The 21,674-nt window shown below is 57.9% G+C and overlaps 4 protein-coding genes and 1 non-coding gene across 9 annotated transcripts in view; 3 read left to right on the top strand and 2 right to left on the bottom strand.

Moving 5' to 3' along the window:
* The first annotated feature begins 1,723 nt into the window (after positions 1-1,723).
* Positions 1,724-4,730, top strand: VPS37D (VPS37D subunit of ESCRT-I). Of its 3 annotated transcripts, none has more exons than XM_085078495.1 (5): positions 1,816-2,048; positions 2,948-3,119; positions 3,639-3,721; positions 3,884-4,018; positions 4,115-4,730. In XM_085078495.1, the coding sequence occupies exons 1-5, from the start codon at positions 1,926-1,928 to the stop codon at positions 4,376-4,378; spliced, it is 777 nt and encodes a 258-aa protein (XP_084934621.1). In that variant the 5' UTR covers positions 1,816-1,925; the 3' UTR covers positions 4,379-4,730. The 3 variants fall into 3 exon arrangements, with proteins under 3 accessions (XP_084934622.1, XP_084934621.1, XP_084934620.1); XM_085078494.1 differs by having other exon boundaries at positions 1,817-2,048; positions 3,884-4,033; XM_085078496.1 differs by having other exon boundaries at positions 1,724-2,048; positions 3,884-4,730.
* A 4,497-nt stretch (positions 4,731-9,227) lies between these two features.
* Positions 9,228-11,633, bottom strand: DNAJC30 (DnaJ heat shock protein family (Hsp40) member C30). The gene has a single exon (XM_085078736.1). It carries the CDS (start codon positions 11,631-11,633, stop codon positions 11,007-11,009), a length of 627 nt encoding a protein of 208 aa, XP_084934862.1. The 3' UTR covers positions 9,228-11,006.
* A 66-nt stretch (positions 11,634-11,699) lies between these two features.
* Positions 11,700-18,235, top strand: BUD23 (BUD23 rRNA methyltransferase and ribosome maturation factor). Of its 2 annotated transcripts, none has more exons than XM_085078734.1 (12): positions 11,700-11,841; positions 11,931-11,968; positions 12,393-12,488; positions 12,697-12,779; positions 12,870-12,966; positions 14,019-14,115; positions 14,504-14,554; positions 15,707-15,792; positions 16,007-16,052; positions 16,599-16,657; positions 17,636-17,725; positions 17,862-18,235. In XM_085078734.1, exons 1-12 carry the CDS (start codon positions 11,794-11,796, stop codon positions 17,914-17,916), a joined length of 846 nt encoding a protein of 281 aa, XP_084934860.1. In that variant the 5' UTR covers positions 11,700-11,793; the 3' UTR covers positions 17,917-18,235. The 2 variants fall into 2 exon arrangements, with proteins under 2 accessions (XP_084934860.1, XP_084934861.1); XM_085078735.1 differs by having other exon boundaries at positions 11,747-11,841; positions 12,644-12,779.
* Positions 17,056-17,191, top strand: LOC146428978 (small Cajal body-specific RNA 20). The gene has a single exon (XR_014855892.1).
* A 290-nt stretch (positions 18,236-18,525) lies between the features above and the next one.
* Positions 18,526-21,674, bottom strand: part of STX1A (syntaxin 1A) — a 57,575-nt gene continuing 54,426 nt past the window's right edge. For both annotated transcript variants that reach the window (XR_014855835.1, XM_085078733.1), the window contains exon 10: positions 18,526-21,669. Coding sequence is in view for 1 of the 2 variants with exons in the window: in XM_085078733.1 (XP_084934859.1) it covers positions 21,592-21,669 (78 nt within the window). In the remaining variant the exon portion in view is untranslated. The remainder of the gene's footprint in view (positions 21,670-21,674) is intronic.

Genomic DNA, 21,674 nt, shown 5'->3' with positions numbered 1-21,674 from the left:
ATGTCTGGTGCCAGGGCTGGAGTCTTGAGGCTAATCACAGAATTGCAGGCTGGTTTGGGTTGGAAGGGACTTTAAAGACCATCTCATTCCAACCCCCCTGCCATGGGCAGGGACACCTTTCACTAAACCAGGTAACTCAGCCAGGAGAGAGGAAACCTTGAGTGTTTCTCATGGATGTAAGGAAATGAAACCCAGTTACACTGTAATAAATGCCCTGTGATCTGCACAGGGGTGTTCAGAAAGGACCTGGCACGTGGGACAACTGATCCTACACCATCACCACTCTTCCAGTCATGAGTCATGAGCTGTGGAAATGTCCTGGTGCCAAGGTCCTGCTCCTGCTAGGAGGCTGCACCTGCCAGGATGTATTCTGTGCTGCCTGGCTGTCTGCACTGCCCTGCTTTGATCCTGCAGAAACAGGATTTCAAAGCCATCGGTAGATCTGTTTGCTGTGACTGTGAAGCAATGAACTTAAATGGAAGCAAAGGAGAAGTAGGCTAGGCGTTAGAAATGAGGAATTCGCCACTTGAGTTAAGAGACACTAATGAGGACAGACCCAATTACAGGAATGGGACCACTATATCCAAGTGTCTGATGGATTAGATTTAGATGAACCTTTGCCAGGAAAAGTCCAGAGAGAGCTAATGCTGCGAGGCTGCAGGACAAAGTCCCTAACAGCTCCTTTGTCCCATAATCATTTCAGTACTGCTAGGACAGACTGTCAGAGAAACACTTTGATATTGATAATCCCTGTCTGGTTTTATCCTGGAGCAGCACAGTAACAACCATGAATTTCACTTCCAGGACCAAGAGCTCAGGGAAAATCCATCCCTGGCCCACCAGCTGCAGAGTCCAGTAGGTGCTGGGAGCCATCCAGAGAGGTTTGAGAAATTAGAAAATGCAGAGAGAAATGAGTAGGGAGGATGTCCGAGACAGAAAGGGCCTGACACTGCTCCAGGGCAGCTACACCATCAGGCACTGAGCCCCCCAGAACAGAGCATGAAGGGCTGGTGGGGCCTCCACATGCAGCCTGTGCCTGCCTTGGAATGGGCATCACAGCATGGGGAGGGGATGGACAGGGCAGCTGCAGGATGGATTTGCATTGGCTGGAAGAGCAGCTCTCCTGTGCCAGGAGCAGAAGCTGGTAGAGTCAGGAGACATGGCTGTTAGGGAGGTCCCAGGATTTTTCTTTTAGGTTTCTGAATCCCTGCAAATGTTTAGTGATCCTGTGGCAGCAGCTCGTGGTCCCAGTGGGGTAGCATTTCTGCCTTCCTCAGGGGATGAAGGGGCTGCACAGAGGCTCAGTGAGAAGGTGCCCCAGTGACAGGGAGTCCCAGTGACAGGGTGCCCCAGTGACAGGGTGCCCCACGGCTTCCACCTGTCCTGAGTCAATGGGTAACAGGGCACCAGGCTGTCACAGGGCGGTGACGGTGAAACCGCGGTGACAGCAGGCGGGACCCGCACGGCGGGGTGCAGGGTGTGCACAGAGGGTGCAGGATGCACCGGGTGGGACGCAGGGTGGGCACAGCAGGCGCAGGGGGCACGCAGCGGGGAGCAGGGTGCACACAGCGGGTGCAGGGTGCGCCCAACAGGTGCGGGATGTCCAGGAGCGGGATGCAGGATGCACAGGGCGGGGCGCAGGGTGCGCGCAGTGGGACGCAGGTCGCGCACGGTGGGGAGCGAGGTGCTCACAGAGGGTTCGGGGTGCGCGCAGCGGGTTCAGGGCGCGCAGAGTGCGCGCAGCGGGAGCGGCGCCGGTGTCCCCCGGCCAGGGGCGGCGCGGTGCGGAACCAGAGCGCTCCGTGCTCCGCCGCGGCTCCTTTAAGACCGGCGGGGGCGGCGGGAGCGAGGCGGCGCGCACGGCTCCCGGCGGCGGGGGCGGGGGGTCCCGGTGCCGATCCCGATCCCCATCCCGGCCCCGGCCCATGTCCCGGCCCGCCGCGCCACCCGGCTCCCCGCGCCGCCTCGGGGCTCTCAGCACGGCGCAGCTCCGGGCTCTGCTGCAGGACGAGTCGCGGCTGCAGCGCGCCGCCCGCCTCAGCAGGAAGGTACGGCCGGGCCGGGGGGACGGGAGGGACGGGAGGGACGGTGTACCGCAGCCGGCAGGGTCGAGCCGTGCGGCACTCGCCCCCGTGGGGCTGTCCCGGTGCGCAAGGTGCAGCTGCCCGCGGCCGGGGCGCTGGCGCTGCGGGGCCGGGGATGCCATGCTCGCCCCGGGTATTCCCCATCGGCCCCGGGTATCCCCCGCCGGCCCCGGCTCCGTCGCCTGCTGCCCTTATCTCGACACCCGTAATCCCGAGGGCTCTGGAGGAGCCACAGAATCCACCGGCGGGGCGGGGGAACCTCCGCTCGGGCGTCCCGACCGCGGCTGCGCGGGGCTGCCGGTGCTGAAGCCTCGGGCCCCCGAACCCGGAGCCACAAAAGCCCATCCGCTGCCCCCGCATGCCCGAGATCTGGTGAGGCCCCGGCCCTTCGCCCGCCCTCCAGCCTGGTCCTGTTTTCCGCAGCCAAGATGAGCTCCCCGCTCTCCTGGCTCCGCTGCGGAAATCGGTGCAGGTTATTCTGCAATCGCTCTCGGCCCCATTTCAGCGTCTTCCCGGGGTCCTCCCGAGAGCAGGTGGTGTGTGCTCAGTGCGGGGAAGGTGTGTGTCCCTTCTGTGACATCCATGTCCTCTGGCGAGCCTTCTCCCTGCAGAGGGGCTGGGCAGCCGGTCTGAGGTTTGCCACGGTCAGGTTGAGCCACCCTGCCTAGCCCGGCTCCAGCCATTGCATTCCCCCAGGATGCACCCCCTTTCCAGGCAAAGCAGAGGGACAGAGACAGTGCAGAAAAAGAGCACTGTTCACCCCCGGATGGACACGGACCCCCGCCCAGCAAGGTGCTGGATCTGACTGCTTCTGCCCATTTCTCTCGTTGCTGACACACACGGCCCCAATCCCATCCCCACAGTTCCAGAGTCTACAGCTGGAGCGGGAAATGTGTTTGGCTTCGAACTGCACCCAGGCCAGGGTGAATCTGTCCCTGCGCCCACGGCTGGAGGATGGGAAGGCTTCCCTGGCCATCAAGTACCAGGAGCTGCAGGAGATCCGAGAGGCATGTTGGGACAAGCAGCAGCGCCTGGGTGAGTGGGGTGCAGCCTATGGGCTGGGGCAGAGCCTGGCACACCCTGAGCAACCCCTGTTAGTAGTCCAGGTGGGCTCAGCATCCTTGAACCTATCCCAGGGAAATGGTCCAGCCATGATCAGGAGTGGTGGGAGATGATGCTCCCTGTGACATAGCATATCCTTAGCTGGCACCAATAATAGAATCCCAAAATCATTTGGGTTGAAAGGCTCCTTAAAGATCATCTCATTCCATCCTCTGCTGTGGGTAGGGACACTTTCCACTACACCAGGTTTCTCTAAGCCCAGCCCAACCTGGCCCTGAACAATTGCAAGGATGAGGCATCCACAGCTTCTCTGGGCAACCTGTGCCAGGGTGGGATGGAAGCCATGGTGTGCAGGTGGCTCCAGGGATGTGTTTGGGAGTGTTTCAGTGCAAGGAGGGGGCGAGCTGATGCTTTGAGATAGGAAAGACAGCAACCCCAGCAGTGGGGGCATCCAGGGGAAGGTTGGCAGCCTCATCCCCTTCTGACACACAGAGGCTTATCTGGAGAAGTGGAGCCCACAGAGCGCCCTGGGCCAGCTCGAAGCCAAGCTCAATGCCTCAGAAGCAGAGTCAGAGGTGAGTCAGTTGAAACCCTTGTGCTGTTGTCCCTTCCTCCCCAGGCCATGGACTGCTCTCCATACCCTCCTGCATGCCACGGCCTGTGGAAGGGTCCAGGGGCTGCTCCTTCTTGTCCCACAGCTGTCTTGGCTTGATGCTGTCCCACTGCCCATCCCACAGGCACAGATAAAGCAGTTCCTGTCCCAGGACCTGCCCCTCGAGTCCTTTCTGGAGTCCTTCTGCCAGAGCCGCACACGCTCCCACGTCTGCCGGACACAGCTGGAGAAACTGCAGGAGCTGCTGCAGAAGGACCAGGTGCAGAAGGACCAGGTGGGCAGGGACCCTGTGGGCCCTGCGGGGTGCCCAGGTGCTCCAGCTAGCCTGGCATCAGCCCGCCTTGCCCCCTTGCAGAGTGGAGTAGCCCCCAAAGCCTTTGACCTCTCGTACGGCTTTGTGCCTGCCTTCCTCGTCCCCTCGGAGGCTGTTGTGCCCTTTCCCGTGCCAGCTGCGCCCCCCAAGCACCACCTCCCAGCCCTGGAACAGCAGCCAGCATCTCCCTGCTCCGATATTCCCAGCCCGGGCTCTCCACTGCGCCTCGTTGGACACATCCCCCTGCTCAGCCCCCAGCCCGGCCACGGGCAGCAGCACCAGAAGCAGGAGCCTCCTCACCGGTAGCAGGGCAGGGATGGGGATGTCCCTGCTCCTGTGCCTCCCCGGGGGCTGTGCAGGAACGCCGTGGGCAGGGAGCATGAGGGGTGGGGGGTGGTGTAGGCACAGCTCCAAAGGGCTGCAGGGTGTGTGGGGTGGGTGCTCACAGAGGGATGGAGGTGCCATGGCCAGGCAGGGGGTCCTGCATTTGGGGAGCTGCTGGGGGGAGGTCTCTGCAACCACAGCAAGAGGAACAGTGACAGGAGGTGGGGTGGGTGTATGTAGGGATGTCAGTGAGCTTAGTTGGGAGGGATAGCAGGGAAAAGAGCACGGGAGCAATGGGTGCCACATGCTTCCTAAATAAAGGCTCTTTCCATGCTCTGTGCGTGCTCTTTCCATGCTCTGCCCCTTGGCTCTGGCTGTGAACAGCAGGATGGGACAGGCAGGGAGGAAAGGGTTACAAGAGGGTACTTGCCAGGTTTGGATGTGACTGGCAGCCCAGGAAAGCCCTCCAGCCTGAGGAGCCCCCAGACCTTCTGTTTGCACTTGGTGAAGGCCATCACTTCCCTGGTGAAGCTGAGAGCTCCTGCAAGGGGTGCAGAGCCTACTATCAGTGTGTTTCCCTCAAGAGAGGTGCCAGGGCCAGTTTGGCCTTGCACATGGAGAAGCTTTTTGGTGTCCAGAGCTACCTTGTGCCACCAGCAAAGCCCTCAACCCATGGAGGGTTATACCCCATGGCCAGCTAGGCTTGCTCATGGCTTGGCAGCCAGTGGTCACATCAGCCTGTACTTGTGCCCACCTTTCTCATCCCCTCAGGGGCCATTGTGCCCTTTGTCATTCCTTATCCACCTCCCCATTCCACCAGCCCTCACTGGAAAAAGAGGCCTGAGCTCTCAACCTGTTTCATCCCAGGCTCTTCTGTTCCTTTCCTTAATATCACACAATGGATGGTGTGTCCAGGGGGTGGTGTTGCCCATCCCCCAGGGGATAGCCTGGCTCCTCCAGCTGCAGCCTTCTGGACATCCTGGGGTGCTTGTTCCCAGCTGTGGTGTATCCATTGTGCTGTTTTTACCTTTTGGGTTGGTTTCAGACTCTTCTTGTGCTCTTAGACCCTGTCTGGTTGTATTCTTTTCCTCTTTCCCAGTTGCCTGCCCAACCTCCATCTTACCACTGGGACACAGACTGCTTGGAAATCATCCCAAGCAGCAAAAGGCCCTGCCTCAGGCTAAAAACACCCTAAAATGCAGTGTCTGATCACCCTCCCCCACTGAGGGTACCTGGCCTTATGCCAAACTTCAGCTCTCATTTATGGCTAATATTCCAGTATTACCAGTTAAAGCAGGTTTAAAGCTAGGATAAATAGGGCACCACTGTGGCTTTATTGGCATGTGAGGAAATGGTAGCCACTGGAATATCTGGGTTTTCACAAGCATCTGCTGCTTTTCTAAGTCCCACTTTGGGCTCAGCCTGTCAATGAAAGGTCTGACTGCCAGTCAGGCTCTGTGCTCATCATGTGTGCCAGAGCCAGCAGCCAGAGGCAAGGCTGGTGGGCTGTCATTGCCCTGCCATAGGGGACCAGGCACAGCACTGAGGCATGGGACAGTGCACAAGGAGCCAAGCCACCCAAAAACTAGCCAGGCCCTACCACTGTGTCTCCCCAGGCAGTGCCTGCCTTGCACAGCTCCCCAGCACTGGGCAGTCCCAGGTTGTGTAGGTCTGTCACCAGCTCCAGGACAAATTCTCTGACCCCAAGCACATACTGAGTCACCCCAGAGGCCCCATGAGTGTGGACCCTCAGGGTAAGCAGCTGCCTCTGCAGCCTGGGGAAGGTGTGTGTGTCCCATGAGAGCTGCAGCAGTAAAAATGACAGTGTAAGCACCCAGATAAGCTGTGCTGCCATGGCCATGTCTGTCTGTCAGTCCATAGGAGCCCTGCAGCACCCCAGGCACCCAGCCTGTTCAGGGAGCACTGGGCAAGCCCTAGCAGCCCCATGGTCCTGCTGGGCTGGTCACCACCCCACTTCAGGGTGGGGAGCCTTGGGAAGCTGCCAAGCCAGTTGAGCCCCTGCCATGGGGAGGTTCCTCCCACCCTGCAGCTGCTCCTGTCCAGTTTGGAGCTTACACTAGCTGGCCCCAGGTGGGTGGCTGGACCTTCCAGATGTGGTGATCTTGCACTCTGGTGCACCCTGCATCCCTGGAGATTGAGGGGTATCTGCCTGCCCACTGCCACTGGCAGCTCCAGGCTCTTCATAGGCCAGCTGGGACTGGGGACAAGGTTCTGCACAGGGCTGACAGGGACACTGGCTCAGAGGCAGAACAGGGTGACACCCTCTGCCCCTCCTCCCTGCACAGCGGCTCTCCCTGCCTGTCCCTGCCCTGCAGAATGAAGTCAAGGAGGGTAAAGGTGCTCCTGCTCACCCCGGGGAGGAGGAGGAGGGGTTGCCACGGGATGCCACGGGATGCCACGGGATGTGCACCTGCATTCATTTCTGCTGGGGCAGGCAGCAGCCTGGGCCCAGCCCAGCCCCTCTGCCAGCTGGTGTGCAGCCAAACGTGGGCAGGGAGCTGGGGGTGCCCCCAGCCCTGTTACTGTGAAAGCCAGGCTGGATAGGCAGCAGCCCCCAGCCCAGGAGGGCCAGAAGAGCTGGGAGGAGTTCTCCCCACCTCCCTGGGAAACCCCCTGAGCCACAACCCCCAGGCAGTGGGGGGCAAAAGGGGTACAAATCCGGACTGGAGCCACGCAGGAAGGGAGTACCAGGGTGCCCCAGCTGGGGCCACAGGGACAGGCAGCAGGGCTGTTGAGGGAGGTTATTAACAATTAACTCTATTAACCAAGGAGTGGCCGCAGGGGATGCTGCTGAAGGGAGGGGGAGCTGCTCCCCATCCTTGGGTGCAGCCAGCTGTAGCAGCCCTTCCCTGGGAGGGCAGAGGCACCAGCAGCAGCACTGGGGAGCAGAGTTGTGCCCACACAGGTGAGGCTGGGGCTGCTCCAGGGACTGCCCCTTCAGTCCCATCCCTGCCACACCAGCCCCTTTTGGGGACAGAGGCTGATGGTCACCCCTGACTGCTGCTCAGGACTCTGCTCCCCCAGCCTGCAGCTCCCTGTTCCTGTCCCTCATGTCCTCATGTTCCTGTCCCTTATGTCCCCAGCCCAGCTGGCACCAAGATCGGCCAGCAGCCGGGTTTAACCCCTTCCCTGCCAAAGAGCAGGCCAGCTACTCCAGGAGGAGGGAGGCCCTGGTGAGGCACTGAGACCCCACACCCTCAGGGTGCAGCACCCACCAGCTGATGGAAACAGCTCAGCACCCCAAACCTGCAGTTATGGGGACATCAGCCCACGAGAAGGGGCTGGGATAGGAGTGGGGAGTGGGGTTGGTACTGAGCTTGCAAAGTCTCAGCACTGGGGCTGTCAGGCTTCATCCAGCTTGTCTAAGCTTCCCTGGAGCCTTAGATTTCCTTAGTTTGTCACAGCATCGAATTACCAAGTGGATGTTAACTACTCAGATTTAGGTGCTTCGCTTTGATGTCTGTTGTCAGGGATTCAAGAGTGGGAATGAGTGACACCAAAGAACCCAGAATCAGCCAGGGATGAAGGTGTAGGGTAGAGCAGTCCAGGACTGGATGAATCAGCATGGGGGTGATAGCTGAGGCAGACAGTTCCTTTTGATGACACAGAAGTGGCAAAACCCAGTGCTGGGGGTAAGACAAGGACAAGCATCCAGCATGGATACAACACATCACTTGCAGGCAGGTGAAATGTGGAGCTGCAGAGCGAGGAAGTGAGGGGTAGGATGTACTAGAAAATGTGTAAAAATGGCCCCTGTGGGCTTGAGATTGAGGAGGAAGAAATCCCTACTGTGAACATCACAGTCCTCCCAGCAAAGGCCTCAGGATGCTCACGGTGATGTCCCCAGCTGAAACTGCCACCTCACCTCCCCCACAAGGGCACAGGCAGGAGGGGCTGTGGACAGCTGCTACTGCAGTCTGTCAGAGCTCTGTTGTAGGGACTGGAAACACCCTCAAAGGAGGAAAAGCCTGCAGGACCTGGGAGTGGAAGCTGTTCCCTGCCATGCCCCCTGCCAATGGCTGCCTTGCAGGAAGGTGGGCTCCAGTTCTCACAGGAACAACCCTCTGTGTGTCAGTATTGCCAAGCAACACCCTGGTTCCCGAGGTGTAACACAGTCAAGGCCTCAGGGAATTACTGAGCTTCACCCTCTGCTGATCTTCCAACCCTCAGAGTCCTGCCACCTCACACTCCTGTCACCATCAGCCCCTGGCATTTGCACAGGCTGTGCTCACCTGGCTAAAGGAAAGCAGCATGAAAACCAGATGCTCCTGGCACCTCTCCATCAGGGAAACAACTGGTGAACGACAAGAATGCCATGCCACTGTTGACACAAGGAGAAAAAGATGCAGAACCATGGCATGCTAGGAGCTGGCAGGCAGTCTGGACCAGCTCCAGCCTCTTTCTGCCCAAGCTCCTGAAATCCTTCCCAGAGCAGAGGAGCAGTCAGGCCTGACTAGGGCAAAGGTGACACTGGAGAGTTTTAGGGCACTCTCCTCTGACCATGCAGCAGGGCACAGGGATGTCACCAGGGCACAGCTACCCCCGGGTGTCAGGCAGCACACAACAGGACATCCAGCAGCAGCAGGGAAGGCCACGGTGATCCAGAGAGGCCACCTTGCCCTGCTGACTGCAGGCTGCATGCCCACCTTTCCCAGTAAGGGAAACAGAAACCCTCTCCCCATCCTCTTCTTCACTGGCTGAAGCCAGGATGTGAAATGCCTGCCTGTCCCCCACCCCAGTTTTCCAGCAAGTGCAAGGAATATATACCACCCAGGCCCACCAAAAGCAAGATGTGTCATTTTGCCACCAGTTTATGGCTGGATGTCTTTAATCTTCAAGATACATCATGGAGACCTGAGGAGGAAGAGGAAGAACGAGTAGCAGGAATTGCCCAAACCACCTGTTTGGGAAGGAGCTAGAGAAGCACTCCCTAGTGCCCACTGCTTCCCATGGACATCACCAGCTTTTCCAGCCTGGAAAGTAATGTTTCCTGCCAAATTCTGCCAAAAAAGCTACCTCAGATCTTTTGAGTGATTTGGTTTACAGAGTGAAAATGAGCATGAAAATGTATCACCAAGTTCCAGAGCCACAACTCCAGAGACTTTCCCTCTGCAACCAGTGACCACCAGCCTCTTGCTTCTCCCACAACGACATTTCAGCACTGTAATCCCAGGTAAAGGGATAGACTGGCAGCCAATGAGGATCCTGGAAAGCTCACTCTCTGCCTCTGGGCTGAATTTACTCCAAGCATGGAGCAGCCTCTAATGTGCAGCTGGAAGTGGCACAAGGCTTTCGAGACCAGCCAGAGGGCAAGCCTGCACAAGCAGCAGACTCAGTGGTCCCTGCCTTGCCACTGCCTCAGGCTCTGATCAGGATCACAGAACTCCACAGTGGAAAACACAGGACATTAGTTTTTAACATTCTTGTGCTGGGACAAAACACAACCCAGGGTCTGGGTTATGAGGTAACAAGGGTTGGGCTCCTGCACCCTCCACTGACAGCAAACCCAGTGGCACACAGAGTCTTTGGCACACTTTTCCATGAAGCTTCTCTCCCTCCAGGTAGCAGCAGCATAGCACAGGTGATCCTTCAGCCAAGGAGAGAGAGGAGCTTCTGAGAAACACAATCTTTAGCTCTTAAAACACTTCAGTATTTAAATAGGCAAATACACTTGTGCAAATTATGCTCAGACATATGTAAAACACAGGGAATAGCACTCAGTGCTCATAGGTGCACCATGGCCAAAAGCCTCAGAGTGTAAAGGTCCTGGCAGGCCCTAGACAGGACAGAGGACTTCAGACACCAAGGTGTTTTGCCTGCACCTCCAGGCAATGTCACACACTGACCAGGACATGAGCCACTATGGGCTTGGGTTTCACTTTTCAAGTATGAAGCTAAAACTTCCATACTCGCCACCCTGAGCAGGGTGATGCAGTTTGGACATTCTGAACATTCTGAAAGCTTCCCCAGAGATGCAGGACCAGCAGGTGTGACAGCACAGAGGTGGCAGGTCTGGGATCAGCAGAAACCAGAGCCACACCTGAGCATGAGTGAGCACAGCCCTGAACACACACAGCACACACACACCTCCGACAGCCTTTAATCTCTGCTGCGGCTCACAACAGGCACCTGGGCACACCAAGGTCACACAGCTGTGCCAAAAGAGGGGACACATCCCAGTCCAGTGTCCAGGAACCGTGTTCACTTGTCAGGCACGGTGTCTGCAGGTGGTATTGGCTGAGGGGGCACATCAGAGCCTGCAGAGTTTCAGCACCACCTCTGCAAGGTCATGCTGGTGGCACAGCACAGCCTGGCCTGTGGGCCAGAGAGCACAGAGGGTATCCAGAGGTCACATCCCGTGCCAGCCAGGGGCACTCTGTGTCTGAAGGTCCTGCTGACAGAGGGGGCAGGTCACAGCCCATGGAGCCTGCTGGTCATACACCGTTCCTGAAGGTCACACGGCAGAGTGAAGTGTCACAGCCCGAGCAGCACATACAGGCTGTCAGCCAACGGTGGGTGAGGGCGCACTGCCAGCCCGCTGCCAAGCCCCTGGTGACACTGTGGAGCTGGGCAGGCGCCCCGGGGCCTGTCACTTAAGGCTGTAGAGGATGGCAATGCCCAGGACGAAGAAGAGCCCTATCGAGAGATCGGAAAGGGCCCTGAGCCGTCCCTGTGCCGCAGCCTCCTCCCGCCGGAGGCGCAGCTGCTCCCGCCGCGCCCTCAGGAGCTGCTCCCGCTGCAGCTGCTCCCCGTAGTGCGCCCGGTAGAAGGCGTCGAAGTCGAAGGGCGGCGGGACGGGCCCGGGGCGGTGGGAGGGGGCGCGGGGCGGCGGCGGGGCAGCGGCGGCCGGGCGGCCGGCGGGCCGGGGAGCGTCGCGCAGCTCCTCGGCGCTCAGCAGCCCGCGGTCGTACTTGCGGCGCAGCGCGGCGCTGCCCAGCACCCGGTAGGCCTCGCTGACGGCGGCGAAGCGAGCGGCGGCGGCCGCGCTGCCGGCGTTGCGGTCGGGGTGGTACCGGAACGACTGCTCGTAGTACGCCGTCTTGATCTGCGCCGCCGTCGCCGTGGACGGGACGCCCAGCACCTCGTAGAGGTCGCGGCGAGGCCGCGGGGCTCCGGCGCCACCCGTCTGCGCGGCCCGGGACGGCGGCGGGGCGCAGCCGGGCCGCGGGGCGGCGGGGAGGAGGCGCCGCAGCCGGCCGAGCGCCGCCGGCTCCATGGGGCCTCACCGTCCGCCCGCCGCCATCCCGAGCGCGGCCAGCGACGCCCGCAGCACCGGGGGCGGCGCGGGAAAATGACGTGTGCCGATCCGTGGCCGGGCGGGCGGTGACGTCACGCGGCGGCACGGTCGGCGGGCAGTGACGTCACGCGGCGGCAGCATGGCGGGCAGCGGCCGCCGGCCGGAGCACCGCGGGCCGCCCGAGCTGGTGAGCGGGACGGAGGGCAACGGAACTCCTCCGGGGGGATCGCTCCGGGGCGTCCCGCGCCTCACCGCCCCGCTGCTCTCTCCTTACAGTTCTACGATGAGACCGAGGCGCGGAAATACACACAGAAGTACGGCGGGCCGAGCGCTGCGGCGCGGAGAGGGGTCTCGTCATGGGGCTGCACCGGGAGGGCGCACCGGGGACGGGGGGGCGGTCCTGGGTCCTGGGAGAGTGGCGGGGGCCCTGTCGTGAGGCCGGCGGGGTTCGGCCCTGGCGTGTGGTAGCGGCGGGCTGGGGCGGGGAGTGCAGGGGAGAGCTCGGTCAGATCCTCCGTGAGGGGAAGGGATGGGCAGATCCTCCGTGAGGGGAAGGGATGGGCAGATCCTCCGTGAGGGGAAGGGATGGGCAGATGCACCGTGAGGGGAAGGGATGGGCAGATCCTCCGTGAGGGGAAGGGATGGCCAGGCCCTGCCGAGAGGCGCTGCGGGTTCACATCTGGCAGGGATGTCGCGGTGGGGTTGCTGCCCGTCACCCACGCCCTGCCTGTGCCTCAGCTCCCGTGTGGTGGAGATCCAGTCGCAGATGTCGGAGCGTGCTGTGGAGCTGCTGGGGCTGCCCGAGGACCGTCCATGCCTCCTCCTGGACGTGGGGTGAGCGTGGCTCTGCCCGGTTCTGTGGCACAGGGGCATCTGGGGCTGGAGGGTTGCACAGGGCAAGGGGGCAGCCAGGTCCCACAGCGCCGGTGTCCCTTTGGGCTGAAGAAGAGGGACAGGCTGCTGTAACGTTGGTTGTGTCTGGCCAGCAGTATCCTCAGAGCAGCCCCGTGATCCCAGTGCTTTCCTCCTTCCTCCCCTCCAGCTGTGGCTCAGGGCTGAGTGGGGATTACATATCAGAAGAGGGTCACTACTGGATTGGCATGGACATCAGCCGTGCTATGCTGGGTGAGCACAACCTCCCCTGAGACCCCCAGGTCGCCTTAGGGGCCCCAAAGGTGGGAGCTGTTTGCCTGAGCTGTGCTCTGTTCTGTGCAGATGTGGCCGTGGAGAGGGAGGTGGAAGGAGACCTTCTCCTTGCAGATGTGGGTCATGGCATTCCCTTCAGGCCTGGCACATTTGATGGCTGTATCAGGTGAGTCTATGTGTGTAACTGAGCTCTCTTGATGCCCCACAGAACTGCAGGTACACATAGTGCACATCTGGTGAATCACAGGTGTCAGCCACTCTCTTTGCTCTGTGCAACTTGGCTCCATCACTCCAGGACAAACCTCCAAAATTCTGGATGGTAGAAGCGGCTTGTGATAGCTGTTTCCCAAGTGATGCTTGTCCTTTTGTGTTGATGAGCTAGGAATTTTGCTGAAGAAAATAAAATAAAGTGGGGATGTTGTCAGGGTAGCTGAGACCTGCACAAAGGAGAACAAAATGTGTAGTACTGCTTAGAATAGTCAGTGCCTGGATCAAGGATTTGATGGTTGGTTGTGGGATGAAGGGGACAGAAGGTCTTTTCTGCTTAGAGAACAGCTCAGGAAGGTGCTGGGAAGAAGCAGGAACTGTCCATTGCTGAGCCAAAAGCTGGTTTAGATTGCTCTTTGGAAAAACCTGCTTGGCCAGGCAAGGGACACAGCTGAGCTCTTGAACTCTCATCAGGAGCTGTCATAGTTGGACTAGGAGTAATGTGTTCAAGCTGAAAGGGGGGAAATTTAGGTGAGATATACAGAAGAAATTCTTCCCTGTGAGGATAGTGAGGCTCTGGCACAGGGTGCCCAGAGCAGCTGTGGCTGCCCCATCCCTGGAAGTGTCCAAGGCCAGGCTGGACAGAGCTTAGAATAACCTTGTCTAGTGGGAGTTGTTCCTGCCCATGGCAGGGATTGGAACAAGCTGAGCATTAAGGTCCCTTCCAACCCAAACCATTCTGTCATTTTGTGACTTGAGCACTTGGACTAAAGGGGATGCTTGGCAATGCTTTTGTCCTTTAACTTACGCTCCTTGTTGAGCTTTGGCATAGTGAGTCTCCAGAGGAGTTTGTGTAACTGCAAAACAGAAGGCAAAGCTACACAGAGGAAATTATTAATTTCCCTGAGGCCCAGCACATGCTTAGTGGTGGAATTCAGCTGAAAGGGAGGTGGCAGGCTCTGTAAAGGAACCAATGACTCAGTGTCCTATGGATCTTATTTTCCTCCTTAGTATTTCCGCAGTGCAGTGGCTCTGTAATGCTGACAAGAAGTCACACAGTCCCCCAAAACGCCTCTACAGATTCTTCTCCACTCTTTACACTGCTCTGGTAAGTGCCACCCTTTCCCAGCCAGGTTCTGCTGCTCTTACGTCTTTGCTGGTGCTCTTTAGTGAGATACTTCAAGGCAGGTTGTTTTAAATAAATGCTGCTCTGAAGCAGGACTGGCAGGAGCACCCACTGCCTACCTTCCTGCCTGGTGCTGCTTCTCATCAAGGTTGGACTTGATGGTCTTGGTGGTCTTTTCCAAACTTTTCCATGATTCTGTGATCCCTGGTGTTCCCCCTGTGCCTCGCTGGCTCTGTGAGCTGAGCAGCTCTTCTGGGAGCCTTCTCCCAGAGGTTTTGGGGAGGAGAGAGCTTGTGTCTGGGCCTGGGATGGGTGACCAGAGGGATTACCTGCACTGAGACAGGGGTGTGACCAGCTTTATTTCCCACAGGCCCGAGGATCCCGAGCTGTGCTGCAGCTGTACCCTGAGAACTCGGAGCAGGTACCACCTGTCAGTCAGTTGGGAAGGGGTACAAGCAGAGAAACCATGTGCTGGTTGGGGCTCTGAATGCATCATCTTACACATCAAGTCTGTGTCTGTCCTGGCTGCCAGCTGTAAAGCTCTTCAAGAGCCCCAAAAAATAACCTGTAAGGAAGATACCCTGTTGTAGCAGGTTGACCCTGGCTGGGTGCTGGGTGCCCACTAAGTTGTTCTATTACTCCCTTTCCCTCTGGGACAGGGGAGAGAGTAAGATGGAGAACAGCCAGCAGGGTGAGATGAAGCAGTTTTATTACAGCAAAAGAAAAGGAATAACCAGAGATTTGCATATGCAAAAGCTAAAGGAAAAAAAGTCAATCTCCACTTCCCATTAGCAGCGATGTTCGGGCATTTCTTGGGAAGCAGAGCTTGTAATGGTTGCTCCAGAAGGCAAACATTGAAAGCTCATGAATGCTCACACTTCCTCCTCTCCCTCTTAGCTTATATATCTGAGCTGACATCATATGGTATGGGAATATCCCTTTGGTAGGTTTGGGTCAGCTGGCCTGGCTGTGTCCCCTCTCAGGATCTTGCTCACTGCCATCCCTTTGATGGGGGAAGGAATGTCAGAGGGACAGCACTGCTCAGCAGTAGCCAAAACACTGCTCTGTTATCAACACTCTCCCAGCCACTAATACAAAGCACAGCACTGGAAGGGCTGTGAGCTTTACCTCAGTCAGACCCAATGCACCTGTGCAATTCCTGTTGTTTCATAGATTGTCTCAGACTGAACAATCTATGAAACAACAGGAACAATCAATCTTTAATCTTTTAAATTAAAGTGGTGGGATGTGGTGTGAATCTGGGTTTGAAGACTGGCTGTAGTCATCAGCACTGCACTGTAACTCGTGAGGTCTGGAAAATCCAGCCCAGTATCCCTCTCCTAGTCTGCTGTGCCAGCTAACCCAGGCTAGACTGAGGAGCAGGGAGAACCAACAAAGGCAGGGAATTGGGGTCTGGATGGTACTGCAGAACTAGGAGATAGGTGCAGAGCTTAGCAGGAGGAGGAACAATCCATCTTGGGAATGCCCAGTCGGCTCTGGTCCTCCCAGAGGTCTCTTGGGCCTTCCTGGGGGATGACTGCTAATTAACTTTTGTACTTGCTGCTTTTCCCAGCTCGAGCTCATCACAGCCCAAGCCATGAGAGCTGGATTTACAGGGGGAATGGTGGTTGATTACCCCAACAGCGCCAAAGCCAAGAAGTGAGTGCTGGATCTCTGTGTGTTTGGGGTGAGGCCTGGGTTTAGCAGTGATTTTTTTTTTCCTGACTCTGAGCTGTTCTCTCTCCCATTATACAATCCTGGACAGAGGTTATAGCTTAGATCTGACTCTATTATAAACCATCTCAGTCTTGGCCCGGGACTGAGACTCACATGCTGAATCCCAGCTTCATGCTCCTTATTCTTGTTCTTTCAGGTTCTTCCTCTGTCTCTTTGTTGGGACATCTGGCACGTTACCAAAGGTGAGGACCTCCCTGAGGCAGCAGAGCTGCTGTCCTGGCTGCTGGGTGATGTGAAAGAGCTGTGGGCAGTGTGGGAGCCAAACAGCTCTGTGCATGCAGATGTGACTTCATTTATACATTTTCTGCCAGTCACCAAGCCCTGCTCTCATAGAATCACAGACTGGTTTGGGTTGGAAGGGACCTTAAAGCTCATCTTGTTCCAATCCCCTCCCATCTTGGTTGCTCCAAGCCCTGTCCAACCTAGCCTTGAAAACTTCAAGGGATGGGGCAGCCACAGCTTCTCTGGGCAGCCTGTGCCAACCACCCTCCAAGGGAAGAATTTCTTCCAATATCCAGTCTAACCCTGCCCTCTTTCAGTGTAAAATCATTCCTCTGACATCTGCTTTTTTGCCATGATTTCTGGAAGATCAGTTTGTTCCTTCTCTGGTCCTTCCCTGTGCATATCCCTGCATTCCCCTTAGTTTTGATGGGGTGAAGTTTTGATGGGCTGACTAATAGCTGTGCCTGGTCCAGAGGAGAACACACCTTCCCGATTTTGCTTTCCAGGGCCTTGGTACCGAGTGTGCCAATGAAGAGCAGCACCAGGCAAAGTTCACCAATGAGAGGTATTGTGTGGGGGTGAAGCTACAGGTTCTCCCCAAGAAGGAGTGGCAGGCTTTGTGGGCTGGGTTTTACTGGGGACCACAGTGCTGCTGTGTGAGAAGCAATTGGAAGGGAAGGACAGGGAGGACTCTTAGCAGCCCAGGAGAGAACTGCTTTACTTTCCCAAGAGCCTGGGCACAGGGAACAAAACTGGTTAGTTCCCAAGGCTCTTCCATAGAGCTGTAGGTGTTTACTGTAGAGCTGCACCTGAGCAGTCAATCAGCTGTGCTTTCTGTCCAGCTCTGGGCTCTCCAGCTGGGGCCAGCAGTCTGGGAGTGGGAATGTTTACAGGGCTCATGATGGAGGCATGGAGGCAGGCTGCTGTGCCTGAGTCTTGGTGTTCTGTTGTTCCTCCTGACCAGGTCTCTTCCCACAGCAGTGGTGCAGGGAGGAGCCCCTCTTGCAGCCAGTGGGAGAGACAGAGAACAAAAGCCAGAGGAAAGTTGTCATGGCTGCCAGGAGCTTGTGGCTGCCATGTTTTCCGGCCTCTTACATTGCTGTTCTCTGCTCACTTAGTCTAAGGGGTGTCTGGTCTTGGAGGTCAATAGCAGAGCTGGGAACTTTTTAGGAAGCCTGACTTTGTCTGCCTCGTTTGGAGTAGAGCAGACAAGGGGAAGGTGGTTGTACCTGAGCCTGTATCTGAGATCCCAGAGCATGGCATGCTGCTGGTGTGACATGGGCTATGGCATGGGGGTGTGCTGGGCTGCTGGAGTTCATAGGTCAGGATCCCTCAGCTCCAAGCCAGAGCTGGAATGAACCTTCTTCTCCAGTGTGTCTGGAGTTTGGCCACCTGCTCCAGTCCTGGCTGAGCCTCTTGTCCAGGGGTGGTAGGAGGGAAACATGCTACTTCTGTGACCCTGTTGTGGGTGGCAATCCTCCAGGGCAGAGAAATGTGCCTCACACCTCAGTTCCTCCCCAGCTGCTGTTCACTTTCCCCACAGGACACGGTTCAGAAATGTCAAGGGCAAGTCGGTGAAGAAAAGCCGGGATTGGATCCTGGAGAAGAAGGAGCGCAGACGCCGCCAGGGCAAGTGAGTTCAGCTGAGTCCTGCCTCAGAGGCTGCTTGGCCTGCTGTCACCTGTCCAAACTTCTGCCACAAACCTGCTCCCTTCCCCTCCCAGGGTGATCTGTGGGTGGTGGTGAGCTGTTCTCTGCTTTTCCCACAGGGAGGTGCGAGCAGACACGAAATACACAGGTCGGAAGCGCCGTCCTCACTTCTGAATTGCTCTGGACACTGCTGGCGTGGAAGGTGGCATGTGGTGCCTCCAGCGAGCCTCCTGTGGATGGCACAGGTGGCACTCCATGCCTGAGGACTTGCTGGGACTGGTGGTTGCGGCTCTTGAAGGTGCAAACTGGCTCAGGTGCTGCCAAACAGCAAAATTTCCAGCCCTGTTTCCCTGGTGAAGGTGCAGACAGTGCTCTGGCCACTTGGGTGTCTGCAGTGCCATCACTTACCTTCCCAAGTGCAGTGAGCCAGCTGAGCTCTGGGTAAGCCAGGACGTGATATTCAGCTCCTCACTAAAGAGTCAAAGAGTTGGAAGTGTTTGCTGGTCTCCTGCATCCTGCCCTTGGTACTGAGGTGGGAATATGGAACCTCATTTCCTGCCAGCTTCCCCTCTGCCTGCACAGGATTCACACTGTCAAGGTGTAGATCCATGAGGACAAAGTTCCTCCTGGCACAAGTGTTATTCCAGCAGCCATTTGCTCCTGTGGCTGCTTGGCACCAAGCCTACCCTGTTTGCTTTCGTGCTTCCAGGGTGCTGGGGCTGACTGGACCCCCTGTCACCTTTTCCCTTCCCTTGAAACAAGGAGAAGTGCCACGCAGAGCTGTACAGTTACAAATGTTTATTCTACATAAAAATTCCACAAAATGGGAAGCTGTTTTGCACCCAAAGCCTTGGGAGAAGAAAGGGATGCTAGCAGGGAGGAAAAGAGGGAAGGAGAAGAGAGGCAACATATAGTGTCATCCAGCCCAGTGAGACAGAGCAAGCCAGGGTCAAGATCCACATAGAAAACAAGGACACTTAGCTCACAGTACAGCAACAGTAGAACTCCACGGGGGGCTCGGAAAGCCTTCAAGTACATTAATTACAAAAAAAACCAATCCCCAGTTCGAGTGCAAGCTGTGCGTGCCCCACACTGCTCGTGGAATACTGCATCGACACGCTCCCGGCATGGGGAGGGCAGGTGGCACTTGGAACAGAGGTGGTGGAACCCAAAGGACAAGCAGGTGGAGGTTGGGGGGCTGGAAAGAAAAGGCAAAATGTCTTCCCAAAGCACAACCACACTTGGTGATTTGGTCTGTACATGCAACGACAGGTAGGTAAAAAGGAACTCAATGGGGCTTCCTGTAGTGCAGGGGTAATTATTGCACCAAAACACCCTCCCCTCACAGCGAGGACAGTGTGAGCCTGCCTGTGGGGCAGCAGTGGCAGCCTGGAGACATCTTCCTTGCCTCAGAGCCCAGCACCGCTGCTGCCCACAGGATTCCAGCAAAGTGCCAGCAGCCCTGGCTGGCCCCATCTGACTCCTGCTGCTGGGGGGCTGCTGGCAGTGGTGGTGCCAACAAGGAGCAAGGGCCAAGAATCCCCCCCGGTGCTGTTCCTGGCCTTGGGCCACAGGGATGCCACAGCCCTGATGTCAGGTGAGCTTGTGCCACTAAAGCAGCTGCTTGGAAGAAAAAAAAGTCACCTTGTGCTAGCAGTAGGCATGGCTGCAGGGCAGGAGCCTGGGAGGAAGGTTTTCCTGCCTGCCCAGTGTTATTGCTTCCTGGAGGGGCCCCAGGGCTCTTGCTGGCCTGGCAGAGAGAGCATGGATGGCAGAGGCAGGGAGCTGCTGAGGGACAGGATCATGGCCACTCCCTTTTCCTGCAGCCAGACATGTCCCCCTGAAGCAGAAACCCTGTCCTTGCCTGCCTCCTGCCCCTGCCTGCATGGTCCTGTTGCCCCAAGCCCTTCAGTGCACACAGGCTGCAGTGCTGGAGCTCACACTGGTTGGAGGACTGTGAAAGAAGGGGGCTCTGGTCTGGGATGTTCCCATGGCCACACCCTGAGGGGCTTGGACTGTGCAGTGTGGGGAACCAGGCTGGACCCACTTCCCAAGGGCAGCTGCATGCAACAAAGGGCTAACTGGGGGTCCTTGGGTGACAGTGGTAGAGAAGGAGCAGTGTCAGCTGCTGCTGGGCAGGGCTGGCCATGGGGGAGGCAGCACTCTGTGGCTTCAGCCAATGCCTTTCCCCTGCACCCAGGGGCACCACACACCCCACACAGCCAGTGCCTGAGCCACAGCACCCTGCCACCTTGTGGAGCAGCACTGCCCTGCTGCTGGTGGGAACTGGGAGGTGACGCTGCCCGAGGCTGGAATACTGGCTGCCATCAAGTGTCCCTTTTCTACCCTTTGCTACCAGAACCTGGGCTGACAGCCAACCCTTGTCCCAGTGTGGCAGTGAGCCTGGCCTACCCTGGGACTTCTCTGTGGCGCTTTGGCATGTGCACGGGCCAGTCAGAGCCCTGGGGTCTCCAGAGGAAGGTGAGGGCAGAACCCTGTCCCCAGCCTGAAGGAAACAGGCAGTGGCAGCCTGACACCCCTGAGCTGCCAGCAGGCTTGGACCCCACAGCAGCTGCATCCATGTCATGGGCACAGCAGAGAGCACAGGGCACCCAGGTTGTCCCACAGCACCACACTGAGAGCAGGTGCCTCACTGGATGGCTGGGCAGAAGGGCACTGTGCCAGGAGCAGCAGGGTGCCAGGAGGTGGCAAACAGGCAGTCAGGCACTGGCCTGTTCAGGAGCAGGTTGGATACAGGAGGAGGAAGGCTGCTACTCCTCTCTTGCAGGGGGCTGGATGCAGCAAGGCTGCTCCTGGGACCACAACAGGAAAAGCCCAACTGCTTCCAACCCCCAGCCGTGGGTATGGAAAAGCATGGCTGGAGCAGCCCTGCTTGCAGGAGAGTGCTGCCATGGGCTGTGGACATCAGCAACAGCCCCAAACTCGAGCAGGCAGAATCCAGGCCTGTGGGCAACAGGAGCCAAGACCACCGTGTGCCAGGGCTGAGAGCACAGCGATGACGCTGTGGTGCAGGGTGAGCAGCCAGTGAAATTCACTGGCCTTATACTACCCATGCCATCCTGCCCTGTCAGGCCAGCATCCAGGAACAGCAGTGGCCTGTTCCTGATCTCCAGGCAACTGTCATGGCCCCAAGCAGCAGCTCCTTATTCCACGCTATTCCATCAAGCACCCACCAACTGCAGTGGCACATCCAGCCCTTGGCACCCTACTGAGGTGAGGGCCCATGTGGGGAGGGGACAGCCCTGCCACCGGCGGAGTGACAGGGATGGAGCCCCACCAGCCAGGCAGGGCTGGGCAGAGCACAGCCCTGGGGAAGGGCTCTGGAGAGAAGCAGCCCAGGGAAAGGTGTTTGCAAACACAGATGCGGCTGACAGACATGAGCGTTCAAGGTGATGGGCAAGCTGGGGAGGTTGACTGGGTACCATACTCCCAAGGACCCCTAACACCCATCATCAGTCCCTCCTCCTCCTCAGCTCTCACTAACACACACTGCCCACTACTGGAGGAGCAGCAGTGCCCAAGGGCACTTCTCTCCCCCACCTGGTCCTAGCCAGCCACCCAGCCTGGAGCAGTGATGAAAGCTCGGGTTCCCCCCTCGGGTCCCCCTTGCGCCCATCACCATCCCCTGCCCCCTGCCTGTGCCCCGGGGCCGGAGCTCCCTCCACACAGACGCACCGCACCGCACACACAGCGTCACAAACAACCATGCATTAGAAACTGAAATGCTGCTGGGAGGCTCCGGGGCTGCGTGGGTTGCTCCGGTGTGGCTGCAGCCCCATGGCACGCGTGGCTCCATCCATCGCACACAAACAGTCCTGTGGGGTGAGTCTAGCCGAAAATACCGCCGAAGGTGGAGGCGATGACGATGCCCAGGATCACACAGCAGATTATGATCATGATCTTCTTCTGCT

This window comes from Lichenostomus cassidix, chromosome 19 (genome assembly GCF_008360975.1).
Source record: "Lichenostomus cassidix isolate B80296 chromosome 19, HeHo_3.0, whole genome shotgun sequence".
Classification (NCBI taxonomy): domain Eukaryota; kingdom Metazoa; phylum Chordata; class Aves; order Passeriformes; family Meliphagidae; genus Lichenostomus; species Lichenostomus cassidix.
Note: the sequence above shows the minus strand (reverse complement) of the source record. Positions and strands in the feature narration are given on the sequence as shown.